This window comes from Hemibagrus wyckioides, linkage group LG25, assembly GCF_019097595.1.
Source record: "Hemibagrus wyckioides isolate EC202008001 linkage group LG25, SWU_Hwy_1.0, whole genome shotgun sequence".
Classification (NCBI taxonomy): Eukaryota; Metazoa; Chordata; class Actinopteri; order Siluriformes; family Bagridae; genus Hemibagrus; species Hemibagrus wyckioides.
This window is the reverse complement of record NC_080734.1, coordinates 14,650,805-14,663,871: the sequence shown is the minus strand read 5'-3', so window position 1 is coordinate 14,663,871 and position 13,067 is coordinate 14,650,805. Positions and strand designations below refer to the sequence as shown.

At 37.1% G+C, this 13,067-nt stretch overlaps 1 protein-coding gene across 1 annotated transcript; it reads left to right on the top strand.

Moving 5' to 3' along the window:
- Positions 1–2,601: 2,601 nt before the first annotated feature.
- On the top strand, positions 2,602–9,054 carry tdh (L-threonine dehydrogenase). Its single transcript, XM_058379477.1, has 9 exons — positions 2,602–2,757; positions 4,583–4,782; positions 4,922–4,964; positions 5,120–5,190; positions 5,533–5,682; positions 5,830–6,002; positions 6,108–6,198; positions 6,637–6,906; positions 7,047–9,054. The coding sequence occupies exons 2-9, from the start codon at positions 4,593–4,595 to the stop codon at positions 7,184–7,186; spliced, it is 1,128 nt and encodes a 375-aa protein (XP_058235460.1). The 5' UTR covers positions 2,602–2,757; positions 4,583–4,592; the 3' UTR covers positions 7,187–9,054.
- Positions 9,055–13,067: the final 4,013 nt, after the last annotated feature.

The following is a 13,067-nucleotide window of genomic DNA, read 5'->3' as shown; positions in this document are numbered from 1 at the left end:
ACACAACCAGTTTGACAGTAAGTGTTTAACCATGCAAGGCTAATCTGTTGATTCCAAGCTGTATGCATAATTAGATAATGATAGTATTAGCAGCATTAGGCTTAATCATCTTTGTTAAATATTAGAAAATATTTAGAATACATCCAAAAGTAATGGTGAATTTAGAAATGCAAGAACGTAACATGAGACAGAATGGTTGTCCTACTTTCTAACAGTGAAATAAAATGACTTTCATAAAGAGTACAGTGATTGAATGAAGAATAGAAGACTGATTTTTTTTTAAATTATTTTTGGTGTAATTTAAAAAATATTATTAGAATATATATATATATATATATACACACACATTATATATATATATATATATATATATATATATATATATATATATATATATATATATATATATATATATATATATATATATATATATATATATATATATATATATATACACACACACATTATATATATATATATATATATATATATATATATATATATATATATATATATATATATATATATATATATATATATATATTCTCACTATAATACCAATATTATATAATGTAATATTGGTATTATACTGAGAAGTCTAAACACAATTTAAAACTATATATGGAGTGTTATCTGTTGTCTTTAGCCTACGAGCTGATTGTACCTTTTTCTCTAAATAAAGATATAGATATGTAATTTTGCTCTTTCCCCTAGCAGAAGGAGGAAGAAGTGCTCGGTTTAGTAGAAGCAGTCAGTTGTTCTTTTTGGGGGAGGGTAGCACAAGGAACCATTTCAGTAGTATGTGTGCTCACGTATCTCATCATTCTGGAGGCCGTCTTAACCGTGTCACTGGCACACATTCACTTTGGCAGTTCTACTCCATGACTGATTTTTTTTTTTGGAATTTGAGCCTTTTTAATATGAGCAGGTTGCAAAAACTTCCACCGAGTTGTAATCAATAGTAACCGTGTATACCTCCTGTCTGCCTGGAAATGTTGGGGAGTGAGTCAGGAACCAATTTGTTTTATTGTCTCTCTGTTTATTTTTCCAATTCTGTTAACATTTGAAGTTTGAGGTTTTTAGCAGTCTGTGTCCCTTCCCTAAATTATAATTTCCAGATTTGTAACCAGTAACTGTACATTTAGAAGCAAATAATACACAAAAGAAAATCAGCATTATAGTGTAGAAAATAGTCTGTGACCAGTGAGGTCTTTTAGAGGTTTGCTCACTGGCCACTTGCTCATTGATGTAATTATCCAGTCATATGGAAGCAATGCATAGAATCACGCAGATACAAGTTTGGAGATTCAGGTAATATCAGAATCAAACATCAGAATGTGGAAAAATGTGGTCTCAATAAATGTTATTTTTCATGCATGATAGTCTACAGAGAATAGTTTTCATGCACAAGATCTTGTATTTTCATGAATAACAGTTCATATTTTTTCAAGCACAGCAGTATACACAAAACAGTCTAGGGAAAAATTCTTGTGGTCAGCAGGTCTGTTATCAGAAACACCTTTTTTGATGAGAGAGAGAGAGAGATCAATCAAAGGAGAATGACCATGGCTGGTTTGACCTGACAGGACGGCTATATGGTAACTAAAACACCTTTATACCCATACACCACCCTTTACAGCCACGCATACAAAAGGCATCTCATGAGATAATGTCAAATCTTCAGGGAAGATGGACTACGGTAGCAGAAGACCACACTGTGTACCACTTTGACCAGGCAAGTACAGATTCAATTAAACTGGACAGATTGAAAAAATGTATCACTTGTCCTTGGTCTTCAACTGTCCAGTTTCAGTAAGGTTAGCTCAGCCCACTTTACTTGGATAAAAGCTCAGTGTTAGATTATATTAGGTGAATGAACCAGAACACAGAATGGAGTTATGGGGTCTATATGGCAGATGTACTAAAAACTAGGCTACTTTCTAACACTAATTTCTTTTGCTTTTACTCTTGGGCTGGTCTCTGTAATTCTTCTTGTGCTTCTTGAGATCAGCAGTGTGCATAGATATGTGAAGGTGACTTTTCATTTCTTCCACTATTACACAGTCCTAGTCACAATATTTTACTTTTTATCACCCAGATTTTTAAGAATAACGTTTTGTTAATGGATTAAGAATAGGGTGGATACAAAAATGGCATTTTTACTCATTCATAGATTAAACCTCATTACACCTCACTCTTTCTTCCTTCCTTCCTTTCTTTCTTTCTTTCTTTCTTCTTACTGAAATGTATAAATACCCCCATGTGCACATTTCAATAAGTAGAACCATGGTTAAATAAGGTTAAAGGATGAATAAATCTACCACTAAACACAATGACACATTAGATGAAGCGTGTTAGATTTAAGGAGCGATTAGTCCTTCTGCATTTAACTGTCTATGCTAATTAATTCCTTCCCTTTATTTAAGCAAGCAGATTCAGTCATGTACATAATGGCAGAACCCTGAGTCAACATGTGGCACCACGTTGCTCGCTGGGCCCAGCAGCAAGCCAGCGCGCAGACATTTCAGTGACGTCAAGTGGGTGTGGTTAAGGAGTGAAGACCGCGCCTTCGCTGTTCGACCAATCAGAGTCAAGACCGGCTTCTCTTGAAACCAGCTGGCTGCTGATATATAACCTCCCCGGGTAAGCTGATGCAACTGTAGGAAGAGACTCAGCCCTGTTAAAGGAGCAGCGTGGGGAAGCGTCTTACACTGCCAGGAAACGAGACACACTTTTATCATTTCAACTAACTTATTGGTAAGCAATATACTAATTCTAGTCTTAAACAAATCTACGATCATTTATCTAAAACCTTGACATGAATATAAACGAGGAAATGCTCATTACACGCGAATGAATTGGCTTGATTTGAATATAGCTTGAAACGCAATGCGAGCTATTAATAACATTATTTCTAGTTCTCGATTTGCTTGTCTGAATCTTTGTTACTGATCATATTTCCCAGTAGCCGAGGCTACGAACAGCAGCCCATTGTATTAGCATAGCCCACGCGCCGCATGTCGTAGTTCTATGCTTTAAGCCTCTGTTTGAACTAAATAAATATCACATTTTTTTGGCATTTAAAACAATTCAAGAGCTGGTGAAAAGGTCAGACTACACTGACACGTCAGTCTGGGTTTAAAACCGCAAAGGATCCTGCTGTCGAGGTTTGCTGGGAGACGGACATTATCACCATACTGTCTTACTAAAATCTTAATATACACAGGGTGTTGGTATACGATATGATCTCGGTGTGCTTTTTGTCACTGGCTCGTTTTGTCCGTCTGTGACTACGAGTTTGACATGTACGTCTGATTGCTGCGCAGGGCGGGGTCTCGCGCTGTCTATCTATCTGTCTGTCTGTGTGCGCGCGCGCTTGTGCGTGTGTGTGTGACGATGAAAGGCAACACGAGTGTCAAAGAACCTCACTGAGTATTGATTTCTGTATGATTCAGTAATAACCTTGAGTGGTTGGAATGAGGGTGAAGATGACACCCTCTCTCGTGATATGTAAAAAACAGATATGTAAAAAGCACTGACTTGAGTCTTCTTTATTAAATGAATCGCAGTAGTATGCAGCAAAACCTCTGACACATGTCTCTAATATTATATAATGTAATATAATACGGCGTGTTGCTATTTGCGTTCTGCAAGGCATGTAATTTAAGTCAAGACTCGAGGTGCAGTAATTTTATTGTATTTTATTTCCATAATCGCACAGAATTATGTCTTTATTTAACTGACCTGTTTTTTCCCTCTAGGGTTTGAGTAAGATCGTGCTTGACCACCTACTTTTTTTTTTTTTTAAAGAAGTTCCTGAATTGCCCAATATTGTAATTACCAAGGTCAATGTGACCGTAAACACAACGCAACACAAATAAATATTGTATTATTATTTTAAACTGAACAATATTACTGGTCATTTTTTCGGAATACTAAGTTTCTCAGCATCCGTCGTTAATATGTATAATATACATTGATGTATATTATGTGCATATATTAATGTATATTATATACATTAATGTATATTTAAATCACGTGACGAGAGTTAAACGCTGGAAGTCATTCGCATTGGCTCACGCGCACGTCCTTCTTGCGCTCTGATTGGTCGATTGCGAAGGCCAGGCAGTGTATATATACCCTCAGTCACCCCACCACTCAGTCAGCCTTTAACTGCCGAACTGCCCCAGATAAGGTTTCGACACATGACATCTCGCACATCGAGTTCCATCAGTGTGTCAGCAGTTTATTTATTTTGTTTATGGGACCTGATGAAAAATTCAGGGTGGTCTTACTGGATACCAGCTGCTAATGGCATATCATGCAATTCCTAGTAGAAAGGAACCAAACACTAAGAGCTTGTCATTATAGTCAAGCTATGTTAAAGAAAATGACAAAAGGGTCAATTATTATAAAATCTCATTTACTTTTAAGTTTATTCGAGCAAGAAAATAAGCAGCTGATGAAGATTGACCTCTCTTTCTCTCCCAGAGCCGTATAAAATAATACATAGACGTGGTTCATTACTTAAAATAGCTCTCGATACCTACTTTTATTTTTAAACTAACTTTTTTATTCACAGGTACCTGAAGATGCCAGTGGTCCGTGCCTTGTCTAAAGTTGCTAAGAAAGCCCTCCTGGCCCCTGTTTGTGGCTGCCAGGTTTCAGCAGTGGCTGTGCGTCATGTCAGCTTCTCTCCGCGTCAAGTGACCAGTGCATCAGATGCCAGCTTTCACTCTGTTTCCTTCTCGGAAACAGATCACCCAAAGGTCCTTATCACAGGTATGACTAACATCCACAATATTTACCATTGCCTAATTTCATGGCCCATGATCGTCCTTTGTTTTTTTTCGTTATTGGCCATCAGCTTTTCTTTGGTAATTGTACAAATAGTGGCCTTTACAACATCTTTCCATTGCAGGTGGCCTTGGGCAACTAGGTGTTGGGCTTGCCAAATTGTTGAGGTAAGAATAAATGTTCTTGCTGGCTTTGTGAGTAACAAGTGTATCATTCCCCTGGTCAATATATAATTGACCTATATATTTTGACCAGTATGCAATTTTTCTCAGTTTTGGGTTGTCTGTGGAAAGTTAACCTGAAGTCTGATTTTGATTAACAGGAAGAGGTTTGGAAAAAACAATGTGATCCTTTCAGATATCAGGAAACCTCCCACCCATGTCTTTCACAGTGGTGAGTGCTGTCTTTGGTTTCTTTCTCTCATGTAACTGTAGTCTGCTAGTGTCTCATAGCTCTGAGAGCAGGTCTTTCACTGCCTTTCTAAAGTTACCGGTATAAACAGCACAGCCTTTGTAGCAGTCCCTTCTCGTTCTTAATAGTAGGCTTGTCCACATCTTAGGTTTTTTAAACATATAGTATATATTTGTCACACTTTGTGTGCAGAAACCAATTTGGGTAGGACATTTTAATAGCAATTATACACCTGAAATACAGGTTTGGATTATTTGCTGTGAGACTGTTCAGTGTAAAGTGCATTCTGATTATTCTGGTTATTTTTTTTTAACCTCTACACAGGTCCCTTTATCTACTCGGATATTTTGGACTATAAGAACTTGAGAGAGATTGTTGTCAACAACCGAATCACTTGGTTGGTGCATTACAGTGCTCTTCTCAGTGCTGTTGGGGAAGCTAATGTGCCCCTGGCACGGGCTGTCAACATAACTGGTATGTTTGCATGAAAGAAGCATCACTTCATCACATCACTTCATATCATTTATATTATTCATTATAATGCAGGACTTAAACTTAATTAATGTTGTTTTGATTTGTGTTGCTAAGTGGCATGTGCAGTTAACCATTGTCTGTTATTAGGTCTTCACAACATCCTGGATATTGCTGCAGAGCATGGGCTTCGACTGTTTGTTCCCAGCACAATTGGTGCCTTTGGTCCAACTTCCCCCCGTAACCCGACTCCTGATCTTTGTGTGCAACGACCTCGCACCATATATGGTGTCTCCAAGGTCCACGCTGAACTAATGGGCGAGGTAAGCTGCATGCATTCTGTATGCATTCAACCAGTTAGAATACCTCAGCATATTTGTCACAGGAAACCTTAATTTGTTCTCAACTTTTCTGTCTTTCATCCATAGTACTATCATCACAGGTATGGTCTTGACTTCCGCTGTCTCCGGTACCCTGGGATCATCTCTGCGGATTCTCAGCCTGGCGGTGGTACGACAGGTAAAGTAGCCTCGGTCTAACTAGACGTGTAATGAGCTGATGATTTGGTTTGATGCATCCATTTACAACTGAAATGAATCAGTGCATTAAAAATAAATCCATTATTAACAAAAAATAATATTTTCAAGTATCTAATTGTTTCCTCATGAATTGAAATTGTATCATATCACATAGAGGCCTGAAGTTTACACCCTCAATCATTTGCACTCTTAAGTTACTGTACTTTTGGCTAATGCTTATGGTTGATGTAAGGTACAGTTCACCCAGTGCTACTCCCTGCAAGTCTGATACAATATCTATAACTCAAGTGTTTAGATGTTCTGTGCATCTGCAAGTTTGTTGAGTACCATTATCAAGGAAGGGCATTTCCAAATGATGACAAAAATGATGTCAAATATTTGAAATCATTCTAAGTCTTGGCCTGTCTTCGTTCTCCAGATTATGCTGTGCAGATATTCCATGATGCTGTAAAGACTGGCAAGTTTGAGTGCAACTTGAAGCCGGACACACGACTTCCTATGATGTATATCGACGACTGCTTGCGGGCTACGCTCGAGGTCATGGAAGCCCCGGTTGAGACGCTGTCCATGCGCACGTACAACATCAACGCCATGAGCTTCACCCCTGATGAACTGGCACAGGAAGTCCAGAAACAGCTGCCTGACCTGCAAGTCACATACAATATCGACCCTGTACGGCAGGCAATAGGTAAGCTAAACAATACACCTGTACTTTCTACTTTATTTCTCAATACAAAACCTGAAAGTAATTCTTAACATTCTTTACTTCTTTGTCATCGAAAGGATCATGATATATCAATGCTCTTGATGTGTGATTCTCTCGTATAGCTGACAGCTGGCCCATGAACTTTGATGACTCTAACGCCCGCAATGACTGGAGCTGGAAGCACGACTACGACCTGCCGGAGCTGGTTCAGACGATGCTCAACTTCATTGGTTCAGACTCCCAAGTTGCCCAAGCCAGCTGAATCAAGTCAAAGAAATTACAATTTGTACATACATATTCTAAAGACTGATAGTCTTGGAGAACAGAGATCCCTGGTCTGTAAATAATTATTTACTCTCTGTTTCTTCTGTGCCTGGATTATCTGGAGGAAGACAAATACAGGGATGTATATAAGAGAGATATTGCTTATATTAAAACTGCCGGTCAATGCTTAAGTGCCCAGAACATGTACTCCACCCCCAAAAATCTTATTTACATCATTATTTAGAAGTGATGCAACAGCAAACAGGAACAAAATGTAAATCAGATATTGGGTTAGGCTTCAGTATCGCAGAAGCTAAGAAGCTTGATTTCCTTTTATTAGTAAAACAAATAGAAAAAGCAAATAGTGGAATGATATTCAATGGCAAGGCTAAGGGCTGGCTGGGTGTGTAAATTGCTACCCAAGGTTACCCTAGTTATAGAGCCAAAACATTGACTTGCTGCCCTGCTTAGATAATTTAGCTAGATTAACGACGAAAATCTGCTAAGATCATTTACACAACAGTTCAAAGACAAGTTTGGTCTGAAGACAAAAGTGTGTTTGGCTCATTTATAAGTGAAAAATGCCCATCATGACTGAATGAATAAGAAAGCAGGAAAATTTCGACCAACCAACGACCAACCAAACAAATAATGTCCTACAAATTAATCGTAAACCATGCAGTTTAAAAAAATCAACAAAACACTGTCGATTTTTATAACATTTTTTTAAAATAACAGAAGCAGCTAAAATAGCTAGGTGAACTTAGCTCAAGTGGATTTTATTAGATCCACTCTCATTATTAAATAGGAATATTAAGAGTTTAATTTAAAAGTTTTAACGAAAACTTTATTATATTCCTAAACCTGTCAGAAATGAATTCCATCAGTATGGACTACATCAGTAATCTCAACCTGAACAAATGTTACAAATGCTGAATACTAGAAAATGTTAGCTTAACTATGATAGACCCAAAAGATTATCTCGAAAATGAGCGAATTACTTATTAAATATTACGACTAATTAATTATTTTATGTTGTTTAATTACTGTATTTGTTTCCCGTTACTGTTTTTTCACTCTACGTGTAAAGGCTATGACTACATGCCAAAGAATTTGCTTTTATGGCATTTGGGAGACATCCTTATCTAGAGCTAGATACGTAAGTGACAGGATGTTACGTTGATTTGTTTTTATCCAACTGAGCAGTTAGGGGCTTTGAACAAAGGGCCCAGAAGAGGCAGATTAACAATGCTGAGGTTTGAACTCACAAATTTGTCCACAGCCTTAACCAGTGAGCTACTGCTAGAATATTGTGTCTATGTGCATACTCGTATGTGTATGTGTGAGAGAGAGAGAGAGTAAATGATGGAAGCAGGGGCCAGCGTAAGTAATACGAGCATTTTCTTTTTTTTTTCCTTTTCCTCCATCTCTCTTGTGCACTATTTATCTATTTATTTAGCTTTTGCTGGCAAGCAGTTATTTGTCTTTCATTTCTTCCTACTTTAATTTAATGCATTTGTATTCTTTTTTTTTTTTTTTTTTTTTGTTTTGATTATTAGATTGACATTTTTCCATATAAATGCTTACCATTTATGTTTTCCATATGAGTGTACCTTTTAATCATACCTTTTTGTACTTTAAAATCTTAGGCAGCTTCTATATTTAGCAACATGACTCCTCATATTTGCAAACAGGCAAATTTCAGCAACTGCTTTGCATACTCCTGAGGTGTTTCACGAACAATAAAGAATTAATCTGAAATCTCAATACTGATGAGAAATGAGAACTTTCGTCTCGACGTTCACAAAACACACTTTGATTACAATAACAGCAATAAAACACACTCCGTGTCTACCTTCTTTTTAATCTGTTGTCAAAATTCTTTGCTTTAAATTAAATTCTCTAGTGTAAAGAACACTAAATTCTCTAACTCTTTAGCTTAACAGTAGGTATTTATTTTAATAAACTAAAATACTAAAAAAAAAACAACTTGAGTTCATGCATTAACTTTCCCAGAAACAAATTTCATAAAGATATTGATGGCGCATTGTTTAGCTTACACGTGTGAATGAAATAAAAACCTAACATTAAAGCTTTAGGCATGAAATTAACAGCGCACACACACTTTTTATGCTCAAGGATATGCATGCTATGATGCATGAAATGGTTTAAATGAGTGAAATGTTATTGTTCCCAAGAGCAAGGACTTAATGCATGATTGTGCTGAAATGACTCCTCGGGTTACACAACAGTCTTATCTACAGTATATAGCCCATTATGCTGTCCAAGATCAACCCCGGCTCCTGGCTTTTATTTCTGTTGTGGTTTCAGAAGTAGAGATGAACCGACAAAAATAATGCACTGTACGTTTCATACAGCAGCATCAGTTGCAGAAGTAGGGGTTAGGATAAGTGAGAACTCGGTAGTTATTCCCTGCACGCTGAACAGTCAGGCCACTTGGCACAGCATCCCGAGGAACGTGTGCAGCATGTGTAATGTGAGCGAGATAAGGCTTCGAATAATCCTGCAATGCAACACATGACTGATAAATAAAGGCAAATAGTCTTGTTTGTGTTGAGCGTTATGAAAGGGGCTGTGGTGTGTGTTGAGCCAAGACGTGTCAGACATGCTTGATTAAGGTTTATTTTTCCAAGCAAAAAGCATACATTAAAATATCTGAACATTAATAATATGAATTTACTGCTGTCATGTTGTGGTATTGATCACCCCTCTGTTCTATTTAACAATAAGCTTTAACTATACTGAAGTATTTAAAGTTCAGGATCAGATTCAAGCATTTTAAGTGCTATGGAAATTTTAAAATGAAATAAAACTATCGACCCTGTTGCATATTATTTGAATAGAAACACTCTATTTGGATGTGTAAGGTGGTAGAAATGCAAAAATGCCTTTTCTCTGTTTTTCCCCTCCCTCTTATATTACGTAATGCTCTGCAATGAGCTTTTTTTCGCCATAACATTTTGAGCATGACGATGCAAATAATATTTCAATTCTTTTCACCTACAAGCTGTAAGTATTCTGCCTATTATGGAACATTGCTCTCTCCTTGACTCCAGAGTAAATTCAGAGCTCAGTCATTGGTAACTAATGCGTCTATTTTTAAGAGGCATTTGATTATAAACCCTGCCACACAGCATCACAGATGTGACTACACATTCACAGGCTTCATCAACTCTATTCAGTTCTGTAATGATTTTGTATTGTTTGACCAACATACACGAAAGTCAGAAAACCCTTACAATGTGGTCAATATGTTGACCAAAATCTTACCTGCATATTTATAATATAATATATTACCTGAATATTTTTCATAGAAATATTACCAGACCTAAATATCCATCCATCCATCCATCCATCTATTGTCTAAACTTGCTTTATTCCTAATTAGGGTCACGGGGGTCTGCTGGAGCCTATCCCAGCGTACATTGGGCGAATGGCAAGGGTACACCCTGGACAGGTCACCAGTCCATCACAGGGCCACATATAGACATTTATTATTTTTATTACTATTTATTACTTTTATTATACCAGTGACTAACACAGGACTGACATCCCCTACTGTACTAAAAAAAAACTGTGCTGATTCTCATAGACCTGCTTTGCTTTGACATTGAGTGGAACAAATGCAGGAGTAATGGATGGATGACTGGAATTAAAACTAAAATACTGTGCTATTATATTTCCCATGTGCTTCCTGGTTTGGCATGAAGTCTTATGCAAGATGCACACACCCTCTGTTCGCCCAATAGGAGAGTCAGAGTCTACAGTAGGCCTGTTACACAGAAGCAGGGTGTGCAGTGAGCTAACTGGCTCAGTCCCATGATCCATCTGAGAGGGAAATGCCAAAACACTCTGTGGTGCAGCTGGGTTTTTTCCTTCACAGGGTGACCTGTTGCTATGGGAATCCTAAGTAAACTGTCCTCCTCCGTCATATAAAGATGTTCTTTTAGCTGAGTTTAATCAAGCTTATTTTGAGTAGTTGTTCATTTTCCTATTAAATTGAACTATATTCAAGAATACATTGAATGCATTAGACTTTTAAGAGGCACTTTCTGATTGCAAATTTTTTGCTTATCAAATCATTTGCAAAGACAGCGCACACAGCACTTGCTCCAAATGCTGACTGACATTTTGGTTACCTTTTATTCGTATTTCTTCAGTGTCAGCGGGTGTGACATTGGGTGTGAAAGTATGCTCTCTGAGCCATCTGGTTTCATAGTTTGCATCACATTTTTATTCTCTCTCTCACACACACTCACACACACAACTGACAGAGGATGTACTGTTTAACCTACATTTCACAAAGTGGTTTTCTTGGGAGGAAAATTTAATACAAAAAAAAACCCTCCCTCATTTTACTATTCAATATTGCAAGGTGTGAGAAAGTAAAATGCTTCTTCGATGAAAATATATCCATAGAAATGAAACATATGCTGCAGACTGAAATTCTATCATTGTTTGCTTTTCAAATGCTTTTTTTAAGGACTTAGCAATTATATTTAATTTTCATTATCGTTATAAATAAACCCTTTGTTCTTTACTGATTACGATTTTTTTCTTGACACAACTAAAATGCATCTTATCACTAGACATTTCTCTCTCAAGCCTACTATAACAAGTGGAAGGCTCAAGGTTAAAGCTAAAATAAATGTGTAGTAGCAAATATAGATAGAAAACTTGGCATGCCATCCTTTCTGGCTCTAGTTACAACAAAAAGAACAAAAAGTCCGGTATCACAAAGTGCTAATAAATTAAAGTTATTTTTCTTTCAGGACAGCTATCTTTACAAGAACCATGCAATCTTACAGGAAGCGATAAATGAACAAAGAACAAATTGTGAATTATACACAAGTACAGAAGGACAGAAGCGTAGAATAACATTAAAATCCAGCATAATTGTGTTTCTGTGAAACACTGCAAGCTCCAATGGCATTCATAAATGGCTTAAATGCTACATATTTTGCTCTTACTGTGTCTGGATATTTACACACACCAATGTACATTTATTTTAGAATGCAGACTGATGAAATTATCCCCCAGTACTTTCAAAATCATAATATATAAGGTATTAAAATATGCCCAGTCATATTAACACTATCCAAAAAGTAGTACATGTCAGTTTGACTGTCATTTAATTCAACATAAACTCTGCCACGCCCTCCTGATAAAATAAACAGAGCATTCCTCCAGAACATTTAACGTAGTTCATGTTTGCTAGGAAGTTGCTAAATCTCTCCAGGGCTATGGGTCAAGCTCAAAAAGCTCATGTCTTTGCTTTATAAGATTTGATACACACTATATGAGCAAAAGTTTGTGGACAAATGCGGATATCTCAGCCATATGTGCTTTATGCACATCCCATTCCAGATTTAGCCTCCCAGTTACTATTGTAATAAGTTCCATTCTTCTGGAAAGGCTTTCTACTAGATGTTGGATTGTGGCTGTGGGGATTTGTGATCATTTAGCTACAAGAGCATTACTGAGGTCAGACAATGATGTTGGGTGAGAAGGTCTGAGGCACAGTCAATGGTCCAGCTAGTCCAAAGGTGTTCAGTGGGGTCTTCATGGAACATGATTTGTGCACATGTATATTGTCATACTGGAACATGTTTTCCCATGAAGGGAAATTGTTATCTACAGCATATATAAAGACATACCACATACATTTGGCTATATAGTGTATATAATGATATTTTGAGATCTTAGTACAAACATAAATCTGCACTGAATAACAACAGGATGCACTATGGGAAAAAAAAAACAAACTGACGAAGACAGTGTGATGCTTTGGGCAATGTTCTACTGGGAAACCCTGGGTCCTTGCATTCATGTGGATGTTACTTTGACTGTACCACCTA

What these genes read in the sequence shown, in the direction of transcription:
- tdh (XM_058379477.1), top strand. Translation starts at nt 4,593, where the DNA reads ATGCCAGTGGTCCGTGCCTTGTCTAAAGTTGCTAAGAAAGCCCTCCTG. An exon ending in CACCCATGTCTTTCACAGTG is followed by an intron (nt 5,191 to 5,532) that starts GTGAGTGCTGTC and finishes ACCTCTACACAG; the next exon opens with GTCCCTTTATCTACTCGGAT. An exon ending in ACGCTGAACTAATGGGCGAG is followed by an intron (nt 6,003 to 6,107) that starts GTAAGCTGCATG and finishes TTTCATCCATAG; the next exon opens with TACTATCATCACAGGTATGG.